The sequence below is a fragment of the Perna viridis genome, chromosome 2, assembly GCF_037379345.1.
Source record: "Perna viridis isolate PV_CMFRI_1.1 ecotype Kerala chromosome 2, ASM3737934v1, whole genome shotgun sequence".
NCBI lineage: Eukaryota > Metazoa > Mollusca > Bivalvia > Mytilida > Mytilidae > Perna > Perna viridis.
The window spans coordinates 10,382,732-10,403,313 of NC_142446.1; the positions used below are offsets into that span (position 1 = coordinate 10,382,732).

General features: G+C 34.5%; 1 protein-coding gene across 1 annotated transcript; it reads left to right on the forward strand.

Annotated features, from left to right (window-relative positions):
- The first annotated feature begins 4,393 nt into the window (after nucleotides 1–4,393).
- Nucleotides 4,394–19,804, forward strand: LOC148623596 (arpin-like). The gene is made up of 7 exons (XM_088565532.1): nucleotides 4,394–4,586; nucleotides 4,966–5,094; nucleotides 6,611–6,689; nucleotides 12,163–12,292; nucleotides 13,570–13,785; nucleotides 17,927–18,075; nucleotides 19,582–19,804. The coding sequence occupies exons 2-7, from the start codon at nucleotides 5,006–5,008 to the stop codon at nucleotides 19,588–19,590; spliced, it is 672 nt and encodes a 223-aa protein (XP_088421658.1). The 5' UTR covers nucleotides 4,394–4,586; nucleotides 4,966–5,005; the 3' UTR covers nucleotides 19,591–19,804.
- Nucleotides 19,805–20,582: the final 778 nt, after the last annotated feature.

Genomic DNA, 20,582 nt, shown 5'->3' on the forward strand with positions numbered 1-20,582 from the left:
GACCATGTGTAACAAAAAATGAATGATAACGAAAATTCAGTGACTTTTATCCTTGTGCTCTTTGTAAAAAAAACTTATGATACGACCTTAGTCATCACTTAAAGATAGATAACAAATTCATAAAAAAAACAACTTAGCCGAGAAAGTGTATAGCCTTTAACACGGTTGATGTGATAGTCTAGCACGGTTTAAGCACAAAAATGCTATCGTTAATGCGGTAATAAGTTACAACCCTAGCGAAAGCTATATTTTTATATAGCCTAGCTGGCCGAGTGGTCTAGGGCGCTGGACTTTGTGCAGGCGGTGTTGCCATAGATGTCACAGCGGTACGAGTTCGAGTCCCGCGGAGGGAACGACCAAAAATTTGCATCGTAAATTTGACAGCTCTAACATGACAAATGACCTTCTTCAGTGCCTTAAATAAGTTTCATTTAAATAAATGAAGAAGGTCATTTGTTGACTGAAAATTTTGCCCATTATATACTTTAGTATAGTGTGTTAACATCTTTATCGGTATCGTTGTACAATCCTTTAGACTTATATATATTTCAAGTGGTCATCTTCCCAGTTGACCCTAAATCATAAAATCTTGTGAAGATTTTTTCATCTTCATGTAAAAAGTAGCAAAATTTCAAATGAACTCTCTCTCTCTCTCTCTCTCTCTCTAGTGGACTCTCTCTAGTGGTATTAATGCAATGTGGATCCTGAAAAATTCGAAAGATCTTTTGGAGTCTCTCAATTCAAGATTATTATCAGAATATTATAGCATTAAAACCTATGATTTTTCAACACTGTATACTTCTTTTCCCCATACTCAGTTAAAATCCCGACTCAAAAACATTATACATCGTTGTTTTTCCAAAAAAGATAGTACACCTAGACACAAATGTATAGTTCTTGGTAGAGATTCCTGATACTTTGTAAAAAAAATCCAGATCATCTTCCAAATATACAGAAGATGTTTTCAAAACGCTGGAATTTTTGATCGACAACATATTTGTCTAGTGTGGTGGACGAGTTCCAATGGGAACAAATTGTGCTCCTCTACTTGCTGACCTATTCCTTCACTCTTATGAAGCTGACTTTATAGCTGATCTGATCCGAAAAAAGGACTTCGTTTAGCTAGATCCTTTAATCTCAATTTCCGCTATATAGATGACGTATTATCGTTAAACAATCCTAGTTTCTTGGGTTTGATACATCGCATCCCCAAAAAGCTTGAGATAAAGGATACTACAGACACTGTAAAGTCAGCCTCATATCTTGGCCTACACTTCTAGATCGATGGTAAAGGAAAACTATTGACCAAACTTTACGACAAACGTAATAGCTTTTCATACAGAATTGCAAACTTTCCTTTCATCTGTGGCAACATACCTTCAGCACCTGCGTATAGTTTTCATATCACAACTCATACGTTATGCCAGAGCTTGCCGTAACTACGCATATTTTTTGTATCGCGCTAGACTTCTTACAATTAGGCTTCTGGAACAGGGTTATGTTGCTACAAGATTGAAGTCATCACTACAGAGGTTTTATGGTCGTCATCATGAACTCGTGGATACTTACGGTGTATCCATCTGCACCATGAAATTTGATTTGTTCAACGTGTCATAGTTTTCCTTTCCTCTTTCGTCTACCCCGGACTTGACTTTTTATGAGAAACTCGGCGGGTGTTTCTAGAAAAGCAGAGGACGTTTACCCTACCTGTGCACCTGGTCCATGCTCCCAGTTTTCAGTGGAGTCTGAATTGCTCATTTAATTGCGTTACTTTGTATGTATGATTTTAGTTACTTTATGTTCTTTGTTGTGTTTATCTATTTTCCATGTCTGGTCTTTGTCCCTGGATTAAATTCTTTTGATTTCCGCTAAAATCTTAGTCCCCTTGATTACTCTCTATAACAGAATTATTCCTTGTTCCCCACACTTCACAGCCATGAAGTAAAATAGACAACCTTGTCAAATAAATCAGACTGACATCCAATGTTAAGTTATGTAGTCTTCCTTTACGCAAGAGGTCGTACATAGCACGAGTAGCTTTATCGGTATTGTATTCTTGGCTTTGATAAAGCTATCAGATCAAAAGTACATCCAAATATGTAGATTCGTTAACCACGTATATTCCTTAACTATCATATATATATATCAACATTAATTTTTAATTTCCACGTTGTACAATGTTCATGCAGTAATTCGAGTTGGCTTTGTAAGTCTATTTCTGATTCTGACAAAAGAATAATATCGTTTATATAATATCTAGAAAAGGCTTACAAATACATTTAGTTCTCTGGCTACTTTGACAGCAAAAAAGTTATGACCGAACATATTTTCACTGGACATAAAATTATTTTCCAAATCCATTATATATAAAGAAAACAGAACAGGTGATAATTCTTCTCCCTGTCTAATACTTTTGTTACACGGGTAAAATAGGAATATTCTTTATCATTAAAGATAATTTGATATCACACTATACTTACTTACAATAATATTAAACATATTTTCATCAATAAATGACCATATGCTTGGATGCCAAACAGTAGCGAATGCCTTTGCTGTATGAATTGTTAAGGCAAAAAGATACATGTATAAATAAATTATTTATTGTTGACAACTTATCTTGTCCGTGCATTTCATTAATACAGCGATAACCTACGTATAGTTGAGTCGAATTAATGATGACGGTAATTGCCTCTATTAAAAAGCGACTATTTGCATTTCAATTGCGAGATAAAGCAGTCAAATAAGTCGAATTAATTTTTCACATTTTCACTAATGAGACAATATTGTTAACACCATAGTTATACTTTTAAATTATTTACCAGTATCAACCGTATTTAAGATAAGCACAGTTTTGGAAGCAACTGGTTACTCAGAGAAAAGGTAATGCCAAATAACAGACAAGTATAAATCTTCAAAAAAGCTCATCGTTAACATTTGATTTTGTTGTAGTGCAGGATTTGTTTTTCAACCTGACTGGACGTTGGTGTTATAGGTCCTATCAGCGTTTGGCCATTTAATTTACAAAATCATGTATTTAACATTTAAAGGATTTGAGGATATTTATAGCTTAAGATAGTCTTTGAAATCCAGTTTACATTGTCGGGCAATATATTTAAGCTTGTGTTTTATTACCAGTCTCTTATTGATAAAGAATTTGCACATGCACAAGACATCTTATTAAGAAGTGTTAGGCCAGATCCATTCGTTGAGTTGAATATTGTACCCCCATAATTGTTACAATGAACATAGTTTTTTTTTCTTGTATGTATAAATTGATGACTTTCGCACATTCTATGTTCTAATATCATTGCCTCTAATTGTGTGTTACCATTTGAGTGACTATATTATTCTTGAAGCAGAACATGGTCTTTGTCATTGGTCGGGCACGGAGAGGCATCTTGTAATCCACATTTCCTCATAAACCACCACGTACAACACCTTTCAAGCGGTGGCGGTTCGGATGTGCTTCCGGTTTTATCTGGTGGCGGTTTTTCCCCGCTTGACACTACGTCCTTTCTAGGTCAGTTGGTTTTAATTTATGATTTATGGTGAACTGTACAGTTACGTTAAGGTGCACTGTTTCGCACACCAAGTTTACCCGGTCTAATTTTGTAAAACTTAAAATTAAAAGTTGAAATTTGTTGTATATATTGTTTAAATGTAGTAAGTAATTATACGTAGACAGAAGCTAAACAGGTATAATTTAAATGAGAAAAAGGTACCCGGAATCTTTCAGTCCAATTTCGTATTAGGTTCTCTCCTCAGTATCAGATTTTCAAAATACCTTATTTAGCGCGAACTTAAGGAAATAAATTTGCGAGAAAATGAATCGAAAAGAGTGTTAGCATTTTTTTTCCCACCTACTCTAAGCATGCTTTCATCTTGTGTTAGTTGTTTAGTGCCTGATTTTTCATAGAGTATAGTATTTGGCTGTTAGTTTTGGAAAGGCACCTCTGATTTGTACTAAAACTTAGTAATTTGTGTTCAGTATGTTACCATGGCTACTGGATTTTAGGACAATAATTACTTGTTTACTTATAAATTACTTGAACCCCCACACACAAAGGGATTAGAAAAATATGTACTTTTGATGAAAAAAAAAACCACTTGAAATTTCTGTGTGGAGTGCCTCAAAATAGCTTTATTTCAACAAAATGAGACCAAATTTCAGAATGGACCTAACCGTATAGTACTACCTTAAGCTCATTTTCATAAAACATATCGGACGTAACTCCGTTAAATCGCTGAATAGAAATTTATGAACTTTTCTCAAATTCTGAATCACATGATACCATTACATTGATGCACCTCCTATTTTTATCATTTGAATTGCACATGGGGTTTTCCTGATACAAAAATAGACTTAGTCATTGGTTGAACTTCAAATCCGTAACTCCTCTAAAATTGCTGACTGGAATTTGATGAAGTTTTCACTAAGTCTTTATAAAAGGATGACATTGTGACTCCATATTTTGTTTTTCATCTGAATGATTTCTGGATATGGATATGGGTATTCACCAGACCAATATGGATTTTAACCAGGCTAACATTCATATTGGACATCACGGCTGAACGTATAATTGGTGCACCTTTGTATTTTGAATTGTATTGGCAGTTTTTATCACATTTAGACTTATATTCGAACATAAGTCAGTAATATGAAATATTTTCTAATACAACAAAATGAATTTGTAAAATTGAAAAATGACTGTTATATCATAAGATATTTTAAAGTTTTGTCCACTTTGGCTTGCCATACAGATATTTCGAAAGCACAATATAATATATTATTCACGAAATAAATCAATTTGATTTGGCAACAAGTTTGCATCAGCTTTTACAGACAGTCTCTCTTTCATGTTTCACACTTGTTTTGCTCTTAAAAATAATTTGTGTTTCAAACTGTTAGAGTACGGATTGTGAGTATCTTTCCCCGATATCGATCCCTGTTTACTTTTATAGAATTTACTTCCGTATTTGATGTTTACCAACATTGACAGATATGAGCAGAATCTATGATGACAAGCCGTTATCAAATTTACCACTTATAACAATTGATTACTCGAAATGGAACTCAGACACGAATTCAGCGTAAGCATCATGCCTTATTCCAGTAGTAATTATATCAGCCAGATAGACAACAAACGGTTATACAGAGCTTCAATAAAATTTACAAATCATAAATAGTTAAACTGTTAACTTAGCTCCGTATTTTATTATTATATCTCACGAGTGGGTGGTATATTGGAATCACCTTGTAATTGCCCGTCCGAATTTTGTCTGCATGCAATGTACATTTGCTGAACGTTTAAAGCGAGTTCAACATCACGTTTCTTTGAACTTGGTGTCATTTTCCACCATATGCAATACTAGAGGAAGATTTTGTCACAAAAAATATCTGATCGATTTCAAATTTTGTGAGTGTCTACATGTACGTAGTGAGCGATTTTTGGTGCTCTTTGATATCAACTTCCTGTACGAGTGTTGTTATGCCTATCACGACAACATGTACAACTTTGTTACAGAACTCCCCCTTCAGTAACTTTTTTTCATTGAGAAACCAGTCACTTTTTATGAAGATATTATGCAGAGTATCCCAGTGGGCGAGCATAGGAGAAAATTGCTTCGAACATTGAATCTATTCGTAGGAAAATCACAGTTGGAGGAGGGTACGACACGTAGTCAACCGTGGGTTTCCGACGATGTTTGAATATCAATAGGAATAGTTCTTATTTTATGTAGCATTTCATGTTATTTCCAGTATCGAACAGGACAACAAAAATGAAAGAAATTAAAAATGGCGGATTCGACATCGCCTTATTGATCGAAAAGTCAGTGGCGGCAAAAGTTTTTTGTTGATGAGATATGCCTTTAATCATGAAAATTAACATTTCTTTACTCCAAAAGCATATATGTAATTAAGCACAGTAAACCATATATTCAAGACCTTGAACAGTTTTTTTTTAAAGTAAATACACGTGTATGAAAAGATCATATACAGTTGGTAGTGATACAAAGTAAATAGTCGTTCTGTGTATTGTAGAGTTGTGTTGTGAGATTTTTCTTTTGTTTATTTCTACAAATTGGTCAAGATATGAGATTAAGTTATTCATATTCATTATTACACTTTAGTGTTTATATTCTAGGTGGGCTGTATATTTCTTATTAGAATCAGGGATTTCAGATGCTTACCAGTGGGAGCAAGCCTCTGTAGACTTTTTGTTGCCTTAATGTATAATATGGGAGATAGTTACGGAATACTGTATGCGTGGTTAGGCAACCTGGAGAGTTTCAATATAAACGATTCACCAAACAGGTCAACCATACTATCGTGCTTCGGTTGTGTAAATAAGTTCACTAGAGGTGACGATATGAGATGGTTTCATGTTAGTAGTGGTAGCTTATATTGTGGTTCATCCTTCAACACGTAATGAAGACCACACCCCAAGCCAATTTGTATTTTTTTTTCGATGTGAAAGTTTTTTTTTAATGTCTTCAAATGCTTTTTACCTTATGTAAAGAAATCAAAATTGAAAACAAACAATAAATAAATCCATAGACTAACAGTATTACCATTAACTGAATACCTGCCTTTCCTGTTCTGTAGAACTGGTAATGGTTTGTTGTTAGAAGCAATCGTCAGAAGGCGGTCCAAAATCTGTATAAATTCAGAGGATGGTGTCCAGGTAAATACAAAGAACTAAACTATTTTACTCGGCTTGGAAATACATGAATGCAATGCAATCTGACCCATATTGTTATTAAAACTAAGGATAGGTACGTAGATCATGTACAGGTAGCTCTGAATGCCACCAAAATCACTAGGATGATTTGTACTGTTCAAGTGAATTAGATTTGCAGTGGTATATGACAGTTTATACGGTTGAGTAAACTTGCACTGTCACATATAGCAAAATGTTTTTTTTTTAAAACATTTATTGTTACATGTAGCTATGTTTTGGTGAATTAATCAGTTGAATAATAATGTCGATAATGAGTTGAACCTGTGCCATTTTCATTAAGTAAGGTCAATTTTAAAATCTGTTCAAATGTCCAAAATTTTTATTGGAATCTGTAGCAAAAAAACCCTAGTGTTCTAAAAAATGGAAAACCGTGAAAAACGTAGAAAAAATTGCAACAAAGGTCATTAAAAATGCATTTTCGACATTTTTGAGTCGGGAATTTCCAAAGAAGCAACGTTTCAACCATTACGGTGAGTAATTGTTTTTTGTTTTTTTTTTTGCGTACTGTGATTTAAGAAAAAAATGTCTTCTTCATGGGTGAGATGGTTGGTAATATGCTTTTTGTTGAAAATGTAACTTTATGGTTAAAAAAACCAGTTAGCTGTAAGTAACGTATTTCGACACTTATTCGTAACCCAAACTGACTTGACTATCGTACTCTGTTTACTTATTGTGTTTTATCATTTATATTATGATTGTTCATGATAAGGTTCTAGCCTGACCCAGGCATATTTTCGTGTTTCGTTTTTCTTGGTTAAAATGTAACTGTTATAACCATAATGCCATTTCTTTGTTTCAATACCTTGTCACAGTCGGTTTTTATGAAATTGAGCAGGAATGTTCTATGTCATCAGTGAGATTTTGATTATTTTTTATTGAAATGGATTGTAATTTAGCGTAATGAAATTTATTATAACTGCTATTTGATTTAGTTTCAGATTATTCAGATTCATTCGTACTTTGTCATTGACTCATAAATATATCGACTAAATCTGAGGTAAAATTCCTGGTAAATTTTGCATTTAAATAATGTGTTTGTGCATCTTGTATCTGGATTTGTAGGATTTAAATTTGAGGAAGTTTATGATTACAAACTCAGGGGATCCTTTTGTTATATCTATATAATCACAATAATTCTAGTTTGATTTATAGGGAAATTGTATCTGTTCTGTTCAAGAATCTGCTTTTATTCATAGGCAATTACCTCTCAATATTTCCAATGCCTGAACCTTTACATTACAGGATACGTGTTCTTTGATGACCTAATTTGATCTGTTTATACCATAGAAGTGGCCTAAAGTCAAACCATAGATGTAAACGGTTGAATAATTGGTAAACAAATGATTGTAGCAGTTGGGGATGTATATAGTTGATTTCAACTGCTCGACTTTGCATAATGTATCTTGATAACGAATGTTGAGTTTAGTTTTCCCTGCGGATTGTCATCAGCACATAGTAATGACGTTCAATTTATTTCCATCGTTGTATACTTCCACTTAAATATTAGAGAATTAGGCTTCTGTTTCAAGTGACTAAGCTCTTTCTTAGGTTCGAGTGGGAAAACGATTTTTCATTTCTCTATTCTAAACAAGGAATACAATTTCCAAACGAAATACAAAGTGCGTCATTTTCGCTTCAACTCCCGCCTGTAATTCGATACAACTGACTTGTCTAAGGAAATGATGGACTATAAATTAGTCGGCACTGATTGTCCTTAGAAAAAAGCCTGTATGTATGAAATCTTCTAACATGTATAACAGGCTTAGAGTATTTAGTTATAGACAGATGCTATCACAGATCCATCAATAATATAGAAGCTGGCACTTGATGCCAAATTAGTGAATGGACGGACACTTTTGCTGTATTAATTATTGCTTAAGTGCACACAACGACCTTTTATACCATTTATATAAAGGAAATGAAGCTTTTAGAATAATTGAATTTGTGTTTGCAAGTAAAAAGAAAGATAGTTCGATTGCACTTTGTATGGGTTAAGATATCCCTTCTTCTTTCAGTAGAAGTGTGTCTAGACTTTACCTGAGAATTTTCATTTTCTTACTTTAAGCATGTACAACATGTAAAGCAGCTGTAGAAAAGTAAAAATGTATTCCGATAACGGAAACATTTCTAACGACCCCTCCCCCCCAACCAGCAACAGAAAGTTACATCGGGATGACATCTCTCAATATTTTCATATTTCACCGTCTAACTGTCTGACAGACACCAACGTCCTGATGCAGTAATTTGTTCTACTTTAAATGTTATATTCAGGAACGAAATTTTACTTTATTTAGGCAAGCTTTGTCGTTTCAACTCTGGACTTTAAGTTATAACAGAATCCAAGAGGGTGGTAATTTAATATTACATGGCACAAAATTTCTGTAGGAATCCTTTTTTTAAGTTTGGAAATCCCATAACTCTGAAAGGGAGTCTAACATTTTTTAAATCTTAAACGGAAGGAAAGAAAAACAAAGGAACCTAAAAATGGAAACACATAGTTGTAAATATAGGTATTTGTATTTTATACTCCCACTCATTTGAGTGGGTGCTATTTTTGCAATCACCACGTGAAGAATTGACCTGGTTACTCCCTAAATACGGTATACAGGGTGCGCATTTTTATGGGTCCATTCTTCAGAAATTTTTGCATAGATTTGGATATCTTTTTTCACCTGGTAGACATGTATGTATGGTACCCTTTTATCTAGTGATATATCTGACATATGTATGGATGTCATTTGGGTGTAAATTTATACCATAGATACAAATAATGAGACTAGAATGTTTTGTCCGTTTATATGATTACATCTTCAGTTAGTTTTTGTTAGATAAATAATTTTCGCATAGATTCAGGTATTGATTATGACTTCGAACGTAGATTTGGGTGTTGATTGATATCAGACATAGATTTGGGTATGGTAATCCAGGCTTTATAGATATGGGTACTGTTTTTATTTTAAGAAATACACACCCCGTCAAAATATACAAGAGTAATCCCCGGAAACTGACAAGGGTTTGCCCTGAGGAAAATTTTCCAGTGTGGAAAATAAATAAAAAATATCATTGTCGGTGGTATATCGCTATACATGTATCCTACTATGTAAGAGGTTGAAATTCCGGATTAATTTGCTAAATCTGATCTTATTCCGATCTGACTTCCAAATCATTCAGGGCATGAGATAATCCGGATACTTGAGGCAGTCGACGACACTATGACAAGTCTTACCATTTCTAACTGGCGTTTTGCATAAAGATTGTCGTGAGCTTTAAATATAAATTTCTTCATCGATATAAATTGACACAATACGTGAATTCTTTGATTATGTAACGGCACTTCTTTTTAATCGAGAAAGGTGAAATACAATTTCACTGAGCACGGATATACACATGTCGTAATATCTGAAAATGGAACAGTTACGCGTTATTCAACGAACGGTCGGCATTCCAATGGGGACAAATTGTGCTCCTCTACTTGCTGACTTATTCCTTTACTCATGTGAGGCTGACTTTATAGCTGATCTGATTCGAAAGAAAGAATATCGTTTAGCAAGATCCTTTAATCTCAGTTTTGCTACACAGATAACCTCTAATTGTAACACCAAACCTCTTTCAAAACTTATAACTTCTATACTCACAGCTGTCAAAGAGGGTCTCCATTTCTACCACAACACCTTTTTACTCCCATTATTAATTCAATGTGGATCCTGAAAAATTCGAAAGATCTTCTGGAGACCATCAATTCAAGATTATTGTCAGAATATGAGAGCATTAAAACCTATGATTTTTCGATACTGTATACTTCTATTCCCTATACTCAGTTAAAATTCCGACTTAAAAACATTATGCATCGTTGTTTCTCCAAAAAAGACGTTACACTGAGACACAAATATATAGTTCTTGGTAGAGATTCCTCATAGTTTGTAAAAAATAATTCAAAATCATCTTCCAAATATGCAGAAGAAGATGTTTTCAAAATGCTGGATTTTTTTTTATCGATATCATATTTGTCCAGTGCATAACGCGTTTTAAAACGAACGGTCAGCATTCAAATGGGAACAAATTGTGCTCCTTTATAACTGATCTGATCCGAAAGAAAGAATATCGTTTAGCTTGATCCTTTAATCTCAGTTTCTGCTATATAGATGGCGTATTATCTTTAAACAATCCCAGTTTCGGGGATTTGATACACTGCATCTACCCCAAAGAGCTTGAGATAAAGGATACTACAGACACTGTGAAGTCAGCCTCATATCTTTATCTACACCTAGATATCGATGGTAAAGAAAAACTATTGACTAAACGTGATGACTTTTCATTCAGAATTGTCAACTTTCCTTTCATCTGTGGCAACATCCCTTCAGGACCTGCGTATGGAATTTTCATATCACAACTCATACGTTATACCAGGGCTTGCCGTAATTACGCAGACGTTTTGTATCGCTAGAACTCTAACAAATAGGCTTCTGGAACAGGGTTATGTTGCTACAAGATTGAAGTCGTCACTACAGAAGTTTTATGGTCGTCATCATGTACTCGTGGAGTGTTATGGTGTATCCATCTACACCATGAAAACTGATTTATTCAACGGGTCATAGTTTTCCTTTCCTCATTTGTCTACCCCGGACTTGACTTTTTATGAGCAATTCGGCGGGTGTTTCTAGAAAAGCAGAGGACGCTTACCCTACCGGTGCACCTGGTCCATGCTCCCAGTTTTTAGTGGAGCCGGAGTTGTTCGTTTACTTTTGTATTTTGTATGTATTATTTTAGTTACTTTATGTTCTTTGTTGTGTTTATCTGTTTTCCATGTCTGGTTTTTGTCCCTGGATAACATTCTTTTGATTTCCGCTAGAATCTTGGTTAACTTGATCACTCTTACATAATCGTGTCTTGCGTTGAAATGTCAAGAGGGCATTGCAAGATACTAATGTCCCGGGCATTGCCATACGGTAATGCCCGCTTCCGATTCACCAATGAAACAAAAAAATTAAAGGGCATTTTCGATATTAAATTGACTGACCTTGGAAACCATCGGTTGCAGTTCAATGTATTATCAACGTTTCAGGCAATAGCACCACCCCGTGGACAGTACATTTATCATAATAATTTTCTTTATAAGGGACTAAGTTAACATTTTTATTGTTATTTTTGTTATCACGACGGGAATTTGTTTCAGAATTGTTTTTATAATCATGATAATAATGTTTAACATCATATGATATAAATTTATACGCTACTAAATATTTGACATATGTTGGTTTCTTAATTTTAACCATTGTTTGTGTGCAAGGGAACGATTGATGGCGATGACATGAAAAAGATGGTTCTAGACGTTTTGTCACATTGTCAATTTTGTTTACTGTTTGAGGAATTGTGTTGTATCAATTTGTTTTGATTGTATCGGTTAATTTTATTCCAGAGTCGATATTTTATACTACACTCCGACATACAGAAAGCTCATAGACGGAAGTTCGAGCCGTCGGGAAAAGAAATCACGCCAAACTTCAGTGAAACCCAGAAGATCAATAAAGGCTACCTGAATACATACAGTGAGTTAATAAATTTACATATCGTGTTTTGAAACTTTTCCTTCTATCCTTGTTTTTGGTGATCTACTTATCTCATTACGAATAATTAATTGATAACTCATATATCCTCTATTGTTAGATAAACTTACCGGTATATGTATACTGTATAAAAACAACTTCTTTTCTAAACTAAGAAAAGACTAAACAAACGAACAAAAAGAAAAACTAGAAAAACTAAGCGATACTCACTAAATCAATACCTTTTGTTCTCCATATTAAAATCCATGTTTTGAGTACTATGTGTGAAATTTCCAAATATCTGAAATGGGGGGGGGGGGGTCACAATTGGAATATGAAATAGACAATTTGTTTCCAAGGCAATAAATTGAGGACCTTATGAATTCATACCACAAGTTGCCATACCACATAAGGTAGACTGTGGTGGATTAAGAGCCTAAAAGTGGGCCAGAAACAAGCATTTTCATGATGTTCGGACAATAACTACAATATTTGTATGGATCTCTTGAAATTACTTTAATGTTGTACCATAAACTGCCTACAGCAAAAGGAAAACTCTGATATTGTTTTTTTTTTTAACTTGAACCATGTTGGAATTAGGGACCAAAAAGTGACGAGAATCAAAAGTTTTCATGATATCCGTATAAGTACCTAACTATAAGGGAATGGATATCTTATTAATTGTATCACAAGCTATTATACCAAAAGGGAGGCTGAGGAATGATTTTGAAGATTGGGAATTTAACTGTATACGGACTAGGAGCAAAAAGGGCCCACAAACAATCATTTTCATGAATCCCGTACAATAACTTTACTGTAAGTAGAGTGTATCTTTTTGAAATTGTACATGCAGTCACACTACAGAAGAAAGGGTGTGATTGGATTTGGTTGTTTGACTTAAACTGTTTAGGAAGAAGGTGCAAACGGCAAAACGTAGGCATGTTAATGATGTCTGGACAGAAACTTGACAATAAGTGAATTGATCTGTTTGAAATTGTAGCACAGAGTGACATATCATAAAAGGAAGACTGGACTTGATTTGCGGGGTTGTGACTTGAACCGTTGATGAATGAAGGACAACTTTAATTCTTGTAAAATTCCTATTCATGTAAGACAAAATTCAGAGTCGAACCAAGCTTTGATTGTATATCAATATTTGCCCCTAACTGTTCAGAGTTCGACCTGTGCGGTCGTTTTAAGCTGCGCTAATCGAATCATTTTATTTAGCGATGCAGAAAACCAATCTCTGATATTCTCTTCTGTTGTTTTGTTTCCTACAGAAATTGAGGCTAAAGGCAAGACTGATAGATTAGAGACGAAAGCGGTGCCAGATATACTGAAAAATACTGACACAGAACAGATCTATCGAAATTTTTCTAGTTTAGATACATCGGGACTGACATCTCTGTGGTTACCAGAAAGCCATGCAGAAAATATTGAAATATGTGATGGAGATTCAGTTCGCGTTACAACAAAACATGACAGTCCATTCATCGGTCAGTATCGTCTGTTTCATCTAGAAGTTTGTACTGTATAAATGCATACTTTTTTTTAAGTGTGATGTGCACGAAAAATTGGAACCGTTCTAATAATTCAATATTCTTGTGCAAAATAAAACTAATAAGTAAAGTCAATTTAAAGTAATACTAGTATATTTATTCACAATTTTTATTAGAAACTTTGAAGTTTTGATTATTAGCTTTTTTAACATGTGAACCTAAATGTTTTTTAACATACGAACCTAAACGCGGATAGTGGCAGAAGCAAAATTTACCATAATTCGTTGTCATGTCAAATATATTCTTTAATTACTTAAGACAAACTTAGTTTTTGTGTTACAGTTCGTGTCAAAATTCGTAATGTAACCAGACTCACGGTAATCTGTCAATATCATAAGCGACCACAGGATCGCAAAAAAAAGTATAGATATATATTTTAGAGAAAATTGTGGAACGATTACCCGGGCTTCCAGGTTACGCTCACCTTAGGTCATTGAGTTACCGAGAAAGTTTCGGAAACACCATATGTCACCTAGGGTTACTGGTAAACTATCTTATTAAGTCATTTTTCATAATAAATTAGAGGCTCACAGCAGCCGGAATGTTTTTGCCTTACAAGGGCAATAACTTTAACATTGAGTCATCCTACAAATTTGATGACCCATTGGACCTTAGTAGGCTTTATCATAAGAATTATTTCATCGAATTTAAATTATTTTTATCTATCATAGTTTCAAAGATATTGGCAAAACACTTCCTATTTTCGCTTCCCAAGGGCAATAACTCTAACAAGGAGTCATACCACAACTTTAGCCAAAAAAGGTTTTTTGTAGGCCTTATCATAAATATCATTTCATCAATTGAAAGTTTCGTTTTATCAATTATAGTTTCCATGATATTAGCTGAAAACTGCAAAAATGTATTAGTTTGTCTGAAGGGCAATAACTCTAACAAGGAGTCGTCAGACAATTTTGGCTTGGGGAGACTTTTGTAGGCCTTATCATAAAGATCATTTCATCAAAGTTTTTTTCCTATCTTTTTTAATTTTCAAGATATTGGCTGAAAACTGCAAAAACCGTCATTTTTCATCTTTCAAGACAATAACTCTTACAAGGAGTCAATTGAGGTTTTCAAGCTGAAGAAGGGAAATCAAATTTATTTTCAAATATCTTTTTAGTTTTCGAGATATATGCAGAAATTGGTTACTTGACCACTGTGATGTTAAAATAGCTACAATCGACATGTTTTTTTGACGGATCAAATATCTAAAAACAGCTTTTGTGTAAGATACTCTAAGGAGCAAAGTTTTAAATTACACTAGACTTCTAACAAGTAGTCTTCTGGAATAGGGTTATGTTGCTACAACATTGCGGTCATCACTACAGAAGTTCTATGGTCGTCATCATGAACTCTTGGATCATTACGGTGTATCCATCTGCACCTATCCATCTGCACCATGGAAACTGATTTGTTCAACGTGTCATAGTTTTCCTTCCTCTTTCGTCTACCCCAGACTAGACTTTTTATGAGCAACTCGCGGGTGTTTCTAGAAAAGCAGAGGACGCCTACTCTGCCGGTGCACCTGGTCCATGCTCCCAGTTTTTAGTGGAGCCGGAGTTGTTCGTTTACTTATGTATTTTGTATGTATTATTTTAGTTACTTTATGTTCTTTGTTGTGATTATCTGTTTTCCACGTCTGGTGTTTGTCCCTGGATTACATTCTTTTGATTACCGCTAGAACGTTGGTTCCCTTGATTACTCTTTCAAATAATTCTGCTCGGTAATTTCAGAGGAGAAGGCTTTTCAAAAAAATGTTAAAAGACGACAACGACGGACGCCAAGTGATGGCAAAAGCTCAACTGGACCTTCGTGTAATTCCGCCGATTTACGATTGCTCCTTCGGGTGGAGAGAATCGGAGACGGAAAAGGCTTGAATTATTCGAGTTAGGCACACCCGTACCCTTTTTAACTGTTAAATTAACCCCGTGATTTCTCCAGCTGGGGTGGGATTACTGTAATACTTTTGATTTTATTTCGTAGTGCATTCAGGCGTTAATGGAGCAATCATAGATCGGCGGAATTACACGACTGAAATTATTCGGGTTAACCTACCCCATTCATTTATTCTGACAATAAAAAACCCCCATTCATATATATATATGTAACGCATTTATATAGCCCATTCATATATATATATATGGATGCCATTTATCAGTATCTACATAACACTGATGGATGCTGAACAGAACACTATCTGAAGACATCATTATGTCAGAGCTAATTGGATCCCTTCCTGCTTATCAGTCAAGTGTTAATCTTTATTTTCTTTGATAATTTTAAGGATGATTTAATTGATGTCAAATCAATAGCCATGTGTAAATATATAGCCTTTTTGTAAATGTTAACCCCAATGACTTATACTGCAACTAAAATGCCTACTCTTTTCATATATCACTAATCATAAAAAGTAGTCCGATATGGGCCGCACATCTGTCCCTACCCATTGAACTTTGTTTGTTTGTTTGTTGGGGTTTAACGTCCGAGCAGCAATATTTCAGCTACATTCAGACAACGAACATGAAACGGATGATAAAATGAACATGAAATGATAAAAAAAAAAGGATGGGTCACAAGGATAATAGGGTCGACAAATTTTGATTGCCACTGGAAAAAGGGGGGATGGGTAAGGTCGGGCAATTTAGCCTCCTGTGGCGGAGCGCAAAGGTTCCCACTCCCATCGAACACCACAGCAGGGTTCTTTAACGTGCGAGGAACGTGGCATCTTAAATTACCCTCTCCCCATGGGGGAAATACCTAATTTTAGAGGGACCAGCCAGTCTCCTTGTAGAGGACCTTATATCATCGTATAATTTGTTTTATTCAGTTTATACTTTCGATCAGTGTATTTTCCCTTATATTAAATAGCACCTGGTTTCGCTTGATTTGATGTATGGCCTTTGTAACATGTCCGAGGTATTGATAATGGCCATTACAGCCACCCGAGGCCATTATTAATACCAATGGCATGTTACAGGGCCAATATGGAAAAGGCCATGCATTGATACTTTTATTAACCAACTTTATTTCAAGACAGTCATGGTCTCTTATTAATGCATATGATTTCACCATAATTTAAAATAAGTTTAAATCTCGATGAATCAAATACTTACGAAAATAAATCTTGAAAGTTTTGTTGTCTTTTCCAATAATCTCCCCCAAAAATCGTAAATTTATAGTTCAAGATTAAACATACCTAATAATTCAATATACTCAGTCCCAGTACCATCTTTCGTCAACTTCTAATCTCCTAACCTAATTAATTAAATTATTAGGTCACTCTTAATTTAAATTGTTACTTATTGTAAGAATGTCATTTTGATTTAGTCGGTAATGGTCCCGTATTGATGCCCCGTATTAAAATTCGTAATTCATGGCTATGATTTCGATTTTATTTTCATAAGTATTTGATTCATCGAGATTTCGTAATGACCGGCTGTAGGAATTACCGGTTCGTAATAACCAGTTGTCGAAATTTTCGGTTTATAAGGGATGGACATTTCTAAGTTGGTTAATAAGTGCGTATAAAGAGGGCATTACTATGATAATTTGACTGCATGAGGACAGCGATATTGCCTGAGACCACAATAATGCTCAAGACACAGTCGAGAACATTATTATGGTTGAAAGCAATATCGCCGTTCCAAGGGCTGTCAATTTATTATGGTAATGCCTTCTATATAAGCAATTATTGTGTCTATTTCAATGAAGAAAATGTGATTCAAAAGATGCAATTCTGCGTCAGGAGCAGACGTGCGGCTCGCCATATTTACATTTGACAACTTCTTGATCACGAATGCGTTCGAATAAGGGGGTGTAACTCTAAACTCGTAACCGGATAATGCCCTCGGGTATGGTATTGACTGGTAAAACTTTTTACTGCAGATTAATTAATACTACATGAAAAGGTTTTATCCAATTGAAATTACTGATTTTTCACTGATATGACTGAAATAAATATAAGTACTAGTTGGGCTCAGAGTCCTATTTGGTAGTGGGAGCAAGCCTATGTGATTTGCACTTCAAGGCAAATAAGTAAAAGTGGTATCGCTCGAGATAAGCATTTGTCTTTTGTGTTTAGAAAACTTAACAAAGATCGAGTTGGAATCCTCAACGGTGTCAAACTTTGCCGGCGAGCAAGTAAGTGGTAGTTGGACAGATAAAATAATGGCGATGAAATCAGAGGAAGATGAATCTCAGCGTGTAGATGATGACGACGATAATGACTGGGTAAATGATAATTTTCGTCAGGTATTTGTTTTACTAAGAATATGAGGCCAAAAGGGGATGTTAAACGATTTTTATAATCAATCAATCAAAGTTTCAAACCAAAAAAGGGAAGACTGGGATTGATTTTGGAATTATGCCTTAGCCGTTTAGGAATTAGGGACCGAAAAAGGGCCAAAACAAAGATGTTCTTAAACAGTATATAAATTTCTTTACTCTACAAAAAAAAATGTTGTATTATGGTAAGGTGCTGTCGTCATCCGTGTCGATGTCTTCCGTAGACATAAGGCGATAGTTGATGGATCTTCATAACATTTAACAAGGTTCCAAACCATAAAAGGAAGATTGGTATTGATATTAGGGGTTATGGCTTCATTGTTTTTGAATTAGCGGTTAAAAGCACGCATTTCATAGAATTGAACTCCAGTATAAGCATTTGGGTCTCTGTGATTTTGAAACAAAATGTTCTACACCACAATGGTCAGATTAAGATTGAATTTGATGGTTGTAACCTACAACGTTTACGAATTAGGGACTGAAAATGGCCTGAAATTTCTAAACTATAGCATGAGTAAAAAAATACGTGGATCTTTTTGACAATGTTTAATAAAGATTCCATGACATATAGGAAAGGTCTTAAATCATTTTTTGGGGTTATAATCCTTTATAAACTAAACAACTTAAGTATACGTGTCAGGCTTGGATTGAATTTGAAGATGTCAATGCATGGAATAAATGGCCAAAAGGGACAAATAATCCCCATATTTTTTTGTTTCTGTGCAGTAAATTGGTTAAAAGAATACAGATCTTCAAAAAAGTTCCATACCACAGAAATATTTTGATTGATGAAAAATGTTACGACCATCATAGTATAGTGATTAATTAAGGGCCAAAAGAGCGAAATAGGCATTGGATTAAACTTTGTATAAATTACCTAATGGCAAATTTTAAGTTCTCTGACCACTTTGATTCTGATCAGAATCTTGTCAAAAATGTAAATTAAGAGTGTATCGAGTTTGAATAGTCATATTTGTCCGAACTTTAGCGGTTTTGTCCTCTGTGTACTGTGAAACATTTTATTTTACCAATTTCAATGGTTTCAATTTAAAGTTTTGATTTTGTTGTGTTTTTTTTTAGATATAGAATCAGGGATTCTAGTATTTAGATTTTCGGTTTTGTTTTAGTATACAAAAAGGCTCTTTTGGTATATTGAATATTGGACAATACAAGGTAAATGTCTAATTTCAAGTTTTTGAAGTTCTTTGACCGCTTCCATTTTGTGAAGGAAAAGTATGCTGTCTCAAACATTTTATCACAGTCCAAAGTCAGGCTGAGTGTTGTATCAATGTCATGTAGTCTGTCTCAACTGTTCAGGGTCCTTTGCTCCGGTTGTTTCAAGCTGCGACGAGCAAAGGATGTAATATTTGTTTCTGTTTCCGATGTAACCACTGTCAGTCCTTAATGCTACGATATAATTGTCTTTTAAAACACTTTTTTTTTAATTTTCAGGATGACTGAGGCGAATCTCTTTGATAAGATCTGATGGAATACAAGTTTATATAGTCTGTTATAGATTTTTGTCAAGGACTAACGGATCAGTGTCTAATTTTATTCACCAGAAAAAGTTATAAGTATTACATATATTGATTTCTGTATTTAAGCCCTACATAATTATGTAAACATTTCCCTGTGGTATAGTGCAATAAAGTGGCAAATTGGTATTATAGCATTAGATGTCAGTGTCTGTTGAATTTCTTCCCTAATATATATATGTTGTTGGGTATGATCGAACAGGTAGTAATTAATGAATTTGTATTTACATAGCAAGCTTTGAATGTCCGTTTAAATCTTCCGGTTCAAAAAAGTTATCTGTATTCAAATGCTTTAAGTTCCTTGTGTATTGGAGATTCTGGCCACAATGATAAAAAGCGCTGCTTGGTAAAATTCCAGTGAAAACAGTAGAGTTCTGAACTTATGAGATGAGTTTAATCTCCTTTACGTAGAATTTTATTCACCCTCTTTAATGTAAGGACAAAATGAACTGAAACAAGCACACGGCAAAAATCATTCAATAATACATTAAACTGCATCCACGGAATAACTCAACAAACAACATATACACAGATATCACTAGCAGTTACTGAAAACTATCAAAGAGTGATGAAACCATCAAAACTACCAGCATTAAAAAAATCGGTCACTACAATTCAAACGGACAGATTTGGATTTGCAACGTCAAGTGATAAATGTAGTGTAATGCCACCGAACCCCACCTCCTAAAAAAATGACTTAGTTTTTACGTAAGTATACAAGCAGCAGTCTAATATCTATATTTGCGAAGACAAGATTCAAAGAATAGACAGTGATTTGAAAATTGTATACTTTACGAATGAATTTATTAATGTTAGTTTATATACCAATCGGGCTTTGTTTGAAAGAATGTGTTTTATAGACCATATTTCCATCTAACATGGCGAGAAAGAAATACTATCTTGATTAAGAATCTGCAA

Coding starts and splice junctions, on each gene's coding strand:
- LOC148623596 (XM_088565532.1), top strand. CDS start 5,006: ATGAGCAGAATCTATGATGACAAGCCGTTATCAAATTTACCACTTATA. Junction 6,690..12,162: donor ATTCAGAGGATGGTGTCCAG/GTAAATACAAAG, acceptor ATTTTATTCCAG/AGTCGATATTTTATACTACA. Junction 12,293..13,569: donor AGGCTACCTGAATACATACA/GTGAGTTAATAA, acceptor TGTTTCCTACAG/AAATTGAGGCTAAAGGCAAG.